The sequence below is a fragment of the Lathamus discolor genome, chromosome 3 (genome assembly GCF_037157495.1).
Source record: "Lathamus discolor isolate bLatDis1 chromosome 3, bLatDis1.hap1, whole genome shotgun sequence".
Taxonomy (NCBI): Eukaryota; Metazoa; Chordata; class Aves; order Psittaciformes; family Psittacidae; genus Lathamus; species Lathamus discolor.
In genome coordinates this window covers 129,008,808-129,019,474 of record NC_088886.1, presented here as the reverse complement: position 1 = coordinate 129,019,474, position 10,667 = coordinate 129,008,808, and the positions used below count along the sequence as shown (strand labels likewise).

Here is a 10,667-nt window from a genome sequence, read left to right as displayed (position 1 = left end):
TGTGCTCTCTTGTGACAGCTGGCCTCAGGTAAGCATCTGGTGGGCTTCCAGCTGCAGCAAGTTGCTTGCTGGCCCTCAGAGGCATGCCTCTCACAGGAGCTGTTGTGGCTGTAGAAGTGGGAGTAACTGCCCTATGGTTCTTCCCTGTACCAGGCTTTGCCTTGTCTCAACCTCTCCTGCAGAGAGTTAAGTGCAGCTCAGAAAATGCTGCCTTGCCTGGATGTGCTTGTTGCAGGCTCTTCTGCAGCCTCCCCAGTGAGAAATACTGGAGATACTGTCTGTGGGGTTTTGATACAGTTAAAGCTGTCTGTGGGGGTGAATGTGCATTAAGGTGCTGCCAGGTGGGATATGATACACCAAGCAGGCACCTTTCCTGGTGGCGACTTCTGTGTTGTTAAGAATGTTCAATCCACAGTTTCAGGGCAAGTTTTCTGACCACTGAATTCTTAGCGACAAAACTTCTATTTTATGTTGAAGTGAACTTGATTTCTTTACAGACGTATTCATCATCAGTGACCTCATGCCTGTTTTCTTTGGATGCTGCAGCTCTTTGCAACAGTCTCTACAATATCCAAACTTTCTACCTACCCACAGCTGGTGTTTGTGGCTTCAGCTTCTGTCATCTAGAAAACAGCAGTGACTGGTTCCCGCAGCATCCTGCTGCTCCAGTCTCTGCTGGACAGATGAGATAAAGTTTCCCTCCCTTCTCAAACCCAGCTATGCCATCCTCATAGCCTTAGAAGAGTGGCAAGTTCAGTTTGCAGTGGTCTGAAGTATACACTGTTGGGTGCTTTTTTGGAATTGCTGTACTATTAGACTTTCTCCTGTCATTTCTAGAAGCAGTTGAGTTGCTGAAGGCCTGCACTGGCTGATATTTTTATCTAGCCTTCTATAGACTTGATTGACACGAACTGTACTGTCTCGAGGCAGATGTCATAACGCATTCCACTTTCTCCCCTCTTCCTAAATGGGCATATGGCTGCTGCTCTCCATTCCTTTGGAGCGATCTCAGATCACAAGTGGGAGTGAGCTCAGTGGATGCATGGCCAGCACCTAGCATTTTGGCTAGGGAAAGGAGCTTGAGAGAGCTGAGCCTGTAAAGACCAGCAAGGTTTTTGTCTTCATCTTGCCATTTAAGGAGCTTGTCTAAGTTCTGCCTTCAGCTGTAACTGCATTTTTCACAAAGGCAAGAGTCAAAATTGGAGTTATTGGACCAGCTTGTTGATGACTCTTCTGAGAAAGCCCATCCCTGTACCTTACTTTTCCCATCTTAGCAGAGCTGCACCTTTATTCTGCCACACCAGTGCCTGGTTGTGTGTTCAGGAGCCTGACAAAGTGTGGACTGCCAGAACCAAGGCTTTAAGCTGTGTGCCTGTCCATAGCTCTTCACTGGTTTTACTGCAGAAGGGATTACTCATTTGCTTCTGCTCCTTGCCATGTCTCTGCAGGTCTGTGCTCTCAGGTCAGTGCTAGTCTCTTGGTCCTGTTAACAGCTCCCTGCTTTTCTGCATTCCTCTAGCTACTTCCCTGACAAGAAAGCTCACACAGTGCTGCCACAACCCCTCTCCTGCCTCTTCATGAAACATTTGCTTTGTTTTTCCTTAGTTTTTTTTTTTTTCCTGGTTGTTACCAGTTTAACCCCTTTGTGGTTGCTCTATGGTCGTGGACACTGCTGTGGGGCTCCTTGTAGTAGATGACCTCATATCTGGCTTCATTGCATCAGCTGGGTGTGTTCAAGGGCTTCTCCAACACACTCCAGGCAGCCCCAACCCATGGCTGTGCAAGAACAGGGGCTGTGTAGGAGCGCTGGGGTTTGCAGAAAGCTGTGACATCTGTTGAACCAGCTACAAATGTCTTTTGCTTGTCACAGTTTATGTATGCAGTTCTGCAGCTCTGCTCTTTAAGACAGTCTGGATTTTCCTCCTCTTCTCATTTTCTTGGCTCCAGAGCTTTACTGCTATTTCAGAGCAAGGCTGGTCTGAATGTCAGTGCTTCCCTGCCTGCATCTGCCTGAAGCAGGCTCCTGTTGAAGTGTGTGTAGCTGGAGGGATGCCCAGGCCTGGGGTGGTCATAGGGGTATGGAGACGGGCCACAAGCTTAAGCCCAGCCATGGAAGTTACCACCACTTTTTGACAGGCACATTCTAGCCTTGCCTTACTTTGCTTTTGAACTCATCAACGAAAATGATGCCTCAGTCATGGGTTTGGCTATTTCAGTGCTTCCTACTCTCTTCCCCTGACCTCTAAAGCAGTACTGCCTTGAGCATACATAGCTTGTGGGTTAGCTGTCTGCCCCCTTGCACTATATCTAACAAACAAAGCCTTATTTCTAATCAAACTGTGTGACTGGAGGGACTGGTCATTTACTGTAGCAGGATATCCCTGCTGGCCTCATCTCCAGGGGACTCAAGAAGCAGCAGCAAAGGGCACATGTTTCCTGCAGCTCATGGGCCTGCCTGGCCCGCTTCCTCCCTCCCGTGGGTGCCAATGCTCCTTAGCCAGCTTACAGAGCAATGGCCCAGGGCCGTGCAAGCCCCTTCCCTGTGGGCTGCCCTCCGACTCGGCTGGCAGGGGAAGAACAGACAGTGGAGACTGGGCTCAAGCGCCACACTAGGTGCTGAGGTGGTGGCAGGTCAGCACCCAGGCACTGGGAAGGAGACCCACCTGCGCAGGAGAGTGCCAGGTACCCCTCACTGTGCTGCATAACCAAGCAGGGGGGAAGAGGGGAATAGAGAAAGGGACTTTTTTTGGAAGCCATCTCAGCCTGTGGTATAGGGGATGATCATTGCCCTTTGTGCTCCTACCATGGAACATGCCTCTGCCTGCTATCAGGAGGTTATTAAGCTAGTTATAGAGCTTTGTATCAGGACAAACAGTCCCTAATAGAGCTGTCTGCTCCCTGTCCCAGTACCAGATGAGTTTAATCTAGAAAGACCATGTTTGCTGCTGAGAAAGTGTGCTGCCCACAGCGCTGCCCGCCTGTGGCCCTGCTTGGGGAGGGTGGAGGTGGCTTTCTCACCCCTTTTCCATGCCACCCCACAGCAAACATGCTTGGGGTGCCTGGCTCTGCCATCTGCCACTGTCCCCAGAAGCAGAGGTAGTCATAGCCAGGCCCAGCCCGTCCTGCCCAATCGATCAGACCAGGAACTGAGGCTGCTATCAACAGCCAGACTGGGCCCCGTGCCCTCCCTGTCATGCTGTGTCTGGCAGCAGAGGCAGGATCTGGTGGTGGAGTCTCAAAGGGTGTCTCCATCGCAGCATTGTGGCTGAGCAATGAGGAAAGACTGCTTGCGGGAGCTCCTGCAGTGTCAAGGCTGAGCTGTAGCACTTGCCCCAGAAGTGGATGTTCTCTTTATCCCTGCACTTACGCTCCCCCTCAGCCACTGTCTCCTTGTTTACCGGCTCCCTTTACTCTTGCCAGGCTGTGCAGCCACCCTGTCATTCTCCACACACTTGCTTCACTCTGGGCTTTCCCTCACAGACTTTGTGGCTTGGGGCCGATCCTGGGTTTTGTGGTTGGTGATGATCCCGTTTCCTCTGTAGTGCTGCTCTCTGAGCTGGACCCCACAATGCTGCTGGTCTTGCACATTCTTCCTGCCAGGGTGGGCCCAGGCTCTGTCAGTGACAGCTGATGTGGGAAGGCATGAGGGTGGGCAACACCCTTCACCTACCGCCTTTCTTTCCTGGGTGCTGTGGGTTTGCCCTCTGCCACAGGCTGGAAGATTAATGCCTCTGCAGGTGCTTGGGTGTTCCAAGCTCAAGATGAGGATAGAGCCTGGGAACACACAGGGCACCACTGCAGGGGAAGTGGGAGGACTCTGGTGTGAATGGCTGGATGCTGGCAAGTACAGTAATGGCTGTCCACAGGGTGTCCAACACCAGCCTCTGGGCCTGGCCTCCCCAGCCACGCTCTGTCCCACAGCACAGGCATAAAACTGCTGCGGCTGCAGCAGCGGTACTTGGCCCCCGCCCAAGAAGCAGCTTTGTTCTGGGTGCAACGGCCTCGGTTTGCAGTGCCTCCGCGGGTCACACTCCACTGTTTAACGTGAGGCCAATGCTACGGGGGCTTGTTCTTCACATGCTGAGCACCAGAGTCAAAGCTTCATGTAGGTCCCTACCCAACTGCTCAGCCGGGCTGGAGGTAAGACCTGGGATTCCTCAAAAACTAATGGTGACTGTGGGGACAGAAAACCCAAAGCTGCTTTAATGCCTGGCAAGACCAGGAGATTCAACACAGGATGTGTGGGGCTTGCCTGCTCCGTCCCACCGGGACTTAGCCCTCGTGCTGGCAGCTCCCTGCTCTGCTCCCAGCTCTCCATGCTATGCTACAGGTGCCACCTGGCTGCGGCCTCAGGTTCCCTCCCTGGCCCTGAACACTTCGCTGCATCCTTCCAAAAGCTTGAGTTTCTGTGCTCAGCTTGCTGTCTCCCTGCATCCACCTCCACCTTTTGCTCCTGGCCGGGGAGGGAGACTGTGCTCAAGGGTGCACTGTGCTGTACTGTCCAAGCCTGTGCCCCAGCTGTGCAAGCACTGTGGCAGTACCATGGTGGCTCTTGCTGACCTGGGGAAGCAGCAGGGCTGCTGATACGCAGTGGGCCCAGAATAACCAAACCCCACAGTGGATGTGGCTGCTGCACTTCCCACCCCTCTCCTTGCCCGAGCCACCCTGCCTCATCCCTCTTGCAGCCAGCCCCCCAGTGCTAGGGTGGAGGTGCTGCATCCACCAGTGCCTGCTGGTGGAAACCCTTCTGCAGGAGGGAGCATGTGTCTGTGGGGAGAAGCCTATGCAGAAACCAGCACAAGGCAGCCCAGTGTCCCTCCCCTGTCACCATACCGTGGTACGAGCACAGGGTGCTCTGCCCAGCACGTCATGGCTGTGGTTGGCACTAGGGAAGCAGCCCTGACAAAACACCCCAGAGCCAGTTTTAGCAGTGCAGAAAGTGAGTGGCCGGGCTGCCTGGCAGCGGGACGGAGAGCCCGCGGCTTCAGGGCGGTGACTCAAAGCCCCCAGTGCCCGGGCGAGCGGTGCTGCTTCACAGGATGGGCAGCGGTAACTGTAAGGGCACGTGTGGAGGTGCCGGGTGCTCCCTGCTCCCAGCGCAGGGCCGTGGCCAGGGGACGCGAGGTGCAGCACAGGCTTTGAAAGATTTGAAGCACATTCCCACCACGCAGGCACATTTTCTTCCATGTTCGTGCTCTGGCAGGGGCCGCTTCTCCTATGGTGTCACCAGGTCTCTCCCTCTTCCACCGTCTCTCTTCACTGGGAGAGGATTTGGTGTTAGGAGAACAGGGGGTTAGTGGGCAGGAGCGCAGGATCCCTGCGTTCCCCCGGGCCCAGGCTCACCGGTGCTCCTTCGGAAGGTATTGCTCATGCCTGAACACCCCGCGGGCTGAGCCAGGGCCCCGAGCCTCCGTCCGCACTAACGGTTTAGAGCGTTTCGCTCCAGCGAGCTGGAAGCCTCAGCTCCGCACTCGTCGGGACCGGCGTTCAGGGAGCCAGCGAGCTCCCCGGGAGCAAAAGGCGGCGGGGGAACGCCGGCCCGCCGGGCACGGACCGGCCCGCACCGCCGGGGCTGGGGGCCCGGCACCTCGGGGGCGGAGGCATTTCGGCGGCTGCCTGGAAAGCGCCGTTTGTTGCGGTTGATGTCGCCGGCAGACGCCGTGCGAGCTTCGGCCGGGGCCGGCTCCTCCACGGCCCGAGCCACGGGCGGGGACGGCACTGGGGGCGGCAACGTCCCGCCCGGCGGCCAAGTCACCCGCGGGGCCGGGGCCGGGGCCGGTCGGTGCGGGGCGGTCGGTGCGCACCGGCGGGCGGGCGCGGGGCGGGGCGGCCCCGGGCCCCTTTGTTCGGCGGGAGGCGGCGGCGCGCCGCCTCTCCGCTTTGTCCGCCGCTGTCGGCGGGAGCCGCTTGTCCCGGCGCGCCGTGAGTGGGGCCGGGGAGCGGGGGCTGCGGGAGGGCGCGGGTCGGTGGGGCAGGGACAGGGGCAGGGGCAGGGGCAGGGGCAGGCAGGTGGGCGGCGGTGCCCCAGGACGGGGGGCGGGAGCCCCGGGCGTGGGCTGCGCCCGGCGGGGCTGGGGCGCAAGCGGGGTGGGTCGGGAGGGCTGAGATCCCGGGCAGGGCTGGAGGCCCTCGGTGGGCTGGACTCAGTGGGGCTGGGGACCCCGGGAAGGGTGGGCTGGGGTCTGCGGGCCCCAGCGTGGGCTGGCCGTGGTCGGTGGGACGGAGGTACCTGGGCGCGCAGGGACTGATGAGCCCCGGGTGGGCTGCCCGGTGCTGTGGCACAGGGGCCCTGATTTGGGTGGAGGAGATTGGGGTCCCTGGGCAGGGCAGGCTGGGGCGGAGGGGTTGGGGGCCCCAGGCAGGGGGACCTGGGGTGTATGTGAAGGCCCAGCCGCGGCACGTGGAGCTGGTCCTGACTCACAGCGCGGCCCGGAGGCGGTTCGTGTTTGGGCCCCTTGGCAGGGAGCTGGGCTCTGGCTGCCAGCCCCAAGGAGCTCCCTTGTGCCCGACCGTGCCCACTGCAGCTCCTGACCCATGCTGCGGTCTGTTCCTGTGTCACTCTTCCTTGGCTACCACGCAGTGACCACGTGTGTGCTTTCACTTCCCCTGGACTTACCAGCTCCAGGGGTTGCCCTCCTGCCTGATCCCCTTGCCTTGTCCCCTGTCCCAGCCATCACCATGGGGCCAGGGCGGTGTGGTGCTGCCAGGTAAGAGCTAAAGGCAGACACAAAGCATCCCCGATTCAGCGAGGTGGTAGGGGAGAGGGCCTCACACCGGGGAGACCTTGCATTGTGCTTGACCACACGAGGATGGTGGCCCTGGTGCCAGCTCAGGTTCTGCTGAGTGCCAGACTATCAACGAGAGCATGTCACTTGCATGGGTGCTTTTGCTGGAAAGGCTTTTCCGTTTGGGCAAGGTTGCTTGGGAGGCGACTGACCTAAGCCAGAAAGATCTTCTTGTTCTGGACAATAGTGGCGTGAGTGCAGCAGGAACCATCGTCCTCGGGGGTGTGCCTCAGAGGTAACGGGTCAGGGCAGGCCAGAGGGCAGGCAAGGCATGGGGGAGCTGGTGGCTCTGTGGGGACATGTCCCCTCTGCTCGCCCTGGGCAGCCCTGCCACCTGCTGCCCTTGCACTAGCTCATACACAGGCTGCCAAAACCTGGCGTGACAGTGGGGTGTCTCCTCTTGTGTCTTCTCCTTTCTCCGGGAACTGTGATGCGGTCCTCGTAATTTCCTCCCCAGCCTCTGGTGTCAGCTCCTTTGCTGGGACTTTGTGCAATTCCTCAGTTGCCCCACACTGCCCTTGCCATTTGCTCTCCTGTCTGCTACTCCTCACCAGCAGCCCTTGCCATCAGGCTGCAGGGTGCTCCACCACGGGCTTTGGGGGCTTGTAAGGATTTGCGCTGCAGGTCTGGCATGAGGGAGGGCACAGCATGGAGGTTTGGTGGGCCAGACTGATGCCAGTCCTTGAGGGAGAGCGCCGCAGGCTGAAGACCTGACGTGGTAAGGGATGCTGCTCAGAGGGGCTGCCACTTGCTGCTTTCCTCTGGGGACCAGGAGGACCCCCAAGGGAGCATGTGGGTGCTGGCACGGGGTGCGGTACTGGCTGGGGACCTGCCCAGGACCAGGTGGCAAACGGGCGCTGCAGACCCAGGGTGGAGGAGGTGGTTCCGTCCCCTGGCTGTCCCCTCTCAGTGCCCAGCTGGCGCTGCCCCGTGCTGCGTGTTTACCCTGGCTGTGGCTGCGCTGACTCTTCCCACAGGTGTGCCCTGCAGGGACAGAGTGTCCCAGCCTTTCCTCTGCTCCCCGCATCTCCACCCACCCGGCTGGCGGCAGGGCAGGAGCAGGATGTAGGTGGGAGCACAGGGAGGCAGTGCTGAGCAGGCGGTATGATTTTGGGGAGACAGAACCTTGGGTGACATATTATAGGGTGAGGTGTCCCTGCCCATATCAGGGGTTGGGACTAGATGATCTTAAAGTCCCTTCCGACCCAAACCATTCTGTGATTCTACGGCTGCTTATGCAAGGCTGTGTTCGTGGATGTGTGGGTGAGGGAGGGGACACCAGTGGTGGGAGAGGGACAGAGCAGGGGTGGTGGCTGGTGTTTCGGGGGAGCCTGGTGCAATGCACACATATTTGCTCAGCGCCTGTTTGCCTGCCTTACCCGCAGGGTTTGAGACAACTGCCTGGCCAGGATGAGCTGGAGTTTCCTGACGCGGCTCTTGGAGGAGATCAACAATCACTCGACCTTCGTGGGCAAGATCTGGCTGACCGTCCTCATCGTCTTCCGCATTGTGCTGACGGCCGTGGGGGGCGAGTCAATCTACTATGATGAGCAGAGCAAGTTTGTGTGCAACACGCAGCAGCCGGGCTGCGAGAACGTCTGCTACGATGCCTTTGCTCCCCTCTCCCATGTCCGCTTCTGGGTCTTCCAGATCATCATGGTGGCCACGCCATCGGTGCTCTACCTGGGCTTTGCTATGCACCGCATCGCCCGCATGCCTGAGTCCTCACGGCGCCGGGCACCGGCCGCCCGGCGGGCACGCATGCCGGTGGTGCGCCGGGGAGCCGGGCGGGACTATGAGGAGGCAGAGGATGATAACGAAGAAGACCCTATGATCTTTGAGGAGATTGAGGTGGAGAAGGAGAAGACCCCAGAAGGTGGAGAGAAGCATGATGGCCGGCGCCGCATCAAGCAGGATGGGCTGATGCGTGCTTACGTCTTGCACTTGCTGTGCCGCTCGCTGCTGGAGATGGCTTTCCTCTTTGGCCAGTATCTGCTGTACCGCTTCGAGGTGAGCCCCTCCTACATCTGCAGCCGCAGCCCCTGCCCGCACACCGTTGACTGCTTTGTCTCCCGCCCCACGGAGAAGACCATCTTCCTCCTCATCATGTACGCCGTCAGCGGGCTCTGCCTCTTCCTCAACCTCTGCGAGCTCGTGCACCTGGGTGTGGGGCGCATCCGTGATGCCCTGAGCCAGCCTAATGGCCCCCCGCTCCCGGCTGGCGACAGCCCTGCTCCGCAGTACTCCAAGAAGGCCCCCGGCGCCCCCCCCACCTATCACTCGCTGAAGAAGGAGCCGCCGCGAGCACCGCTGCCTGACGGCAAGCTGGACTACCGGGAGAGCCTGGGGACCGGGCGCTTCGCCCTGGCCGGGGCTCCGCCGGCGCACGAGCTGGACCGGCTGCGTGAGCACCTGCGCCTGGCACAGGAGCACTTGGAGGTTGCCTTCCACCTCCAGCCACCACCGCGGCCCCCCAGCCCTGCCCGCAGCAGCAGCCCTGAGGCCAATGGCATCGCCGCCGAGCAGAACCGCCTCAACCTCGCCCATGAGAAGGGGACCGGCGCCTGCGACAGGACCACGGGTGAGCCAGGGATGGGGATCCATGCGGCCGACTGGGGTGAGGGGCATAGGGGCTGCCACCAGGGTCCCTGGGGAGAGGATGCCATTTCCCCCGGGGCGGGTGCTAACTTGCCTCTTGCTCCCCACAGGGCTGTGAGTGCCACCAGGGATGGCGGCGGTATCTGCTGGAGTGGCTGCTGCTGCCAGCACAGGACAGACGGCCTGCCAGGAGCACGGGGTGGAGGATGCTGTGTGCCTGCCCGGCGGGGCTGGCCGGGCAGCCCTGTGCCGGTGGGCAGTGGAAGGGATGGGGCCTTGGGGGACATTCCTACTCCATTTTCAAAAAGGGAATATCTTATTTTTGTACATTTTTATAAGCTTGTCAGCGTGTGCACCCTGGCATTTTTATACTCTGCCCATGGTCTCTCTCTGGGCCTGTGCCCCCCTCCCTGTCTCCTGTTTCACCCCCTTTTCCTGCTCCCAACCCCATTTCCTGCAGCATGTTCCCCTCACACCCTGTGCCCTGCCTTGCCTGCTGCGGGCCGGGGCTGTGCCTGTCAGGCCATGCTGGCAGCATGGGGACTTGGGGGACCAAGCCTGTGGGTCCGGCTGGCTGGGCCGAGCCATGGGACAGGACACTGGGCTGGCATTCTGCTTGAAGCATAGGAGACAGAAGGGTCCTGGTGGCACCGCTGCTGGAAAGCACTGGTGCAGCCAGGGGGGCCGTGCTGCACAGCATCCTGCACAGGGCTGCGAGCTGCGGGGCTGGCCAGTTCAGAAATGTGTGTGCAGAGGGCAGGGGCTGTCCTTCCTGCTGCCTCCGCCTCGCTCCCCACTCGGCCGGCTGCTCTTGGACCAAAGCCCATGCCCTCCTGCTCTGACTGTTGGGCCAGGACCCTCTGTGTGGGGCCAGACCCTGGTCCCATTGTGGGCGGTTGCCATGTCCGGAGCTGGGCTCGGCTGGGAGCCAGCGGGCATTTCTCATCATCTCAGCCTGGGTCACACAAGGATTTTTGTAGCGTTGTTTTTTACTAAGCAATGATTGTCACTCTGTTTTTTCTTCTTTTCTTTTTATATCTATATTAGTAAAGGCTGGAGACGTTTTGTACTGAACTGCTGCATCCGGTCCTTCAGGAGGAAGGGGTGGGAAGGGAATCCTGCACAGCTGGGCTGGGACCTCCCCGCTCGCCCGGGGTGACTCAGTCGTTCCTGCCATGCATGCAGAGGCAGCCACAGCCGGGGCAGCCTCCATTGGCCTGGCTGAGCGGGATTGCTCCGGCTGGGGTCCTGCGTCATCCTGTCCCCAGCAAGACGCCTGGTGAT

General features: G+C 59.7%; 1 protein-coding gene across 6 annotated transcripts; it reads left to right on the top strand.

Moving 5' to 3' along the window:
• Window positions 1-5,796: 5,796 nt before the first annotated feature.
• LOC136010452 (gap junction gamma-1 protein-like) lies at window positions 5,797-10,457 on the top strand. Of its 6 annotated transcripts, none has more exons than XM_065671661.1 (4): window positions 5,797-5,922; window positions 7,763-7,854; window positions 8,171-9,366; window positions 9,494-10,457. In XM_065671661.1, exons 3-4 carry the CDS (start codon window positions 8,196-8,198, stop codon window positions 9,499-9,501), a joined length of 1,179 nt encoding a protein of 392 aa, XP_065527733.1. In that variant the 5' UTR covers window positions 5,797-5,922; window positions 7,763-7,854; window positions 8,171-8,195; the 3' UTR covers window positions 9,502-10,457. The 6 variants fall into 6 exon arrangements, with proteins under 6 accessions (XP_065527733.1, XP_065527732.1, XP_065527730.1 ...); XM_065671658.1 differs by lacking the exon at window positions 5,797-5,922 and adding an exon at window positions 6,340-7,503; XM_065671660.1 differs by lacking the exon at window positions 7,763-7,854 and having other exon boundaries at window positions 5,798-5,922.
• Window positions 10,458-10,667: the final 210 nt, after the last annotated feature.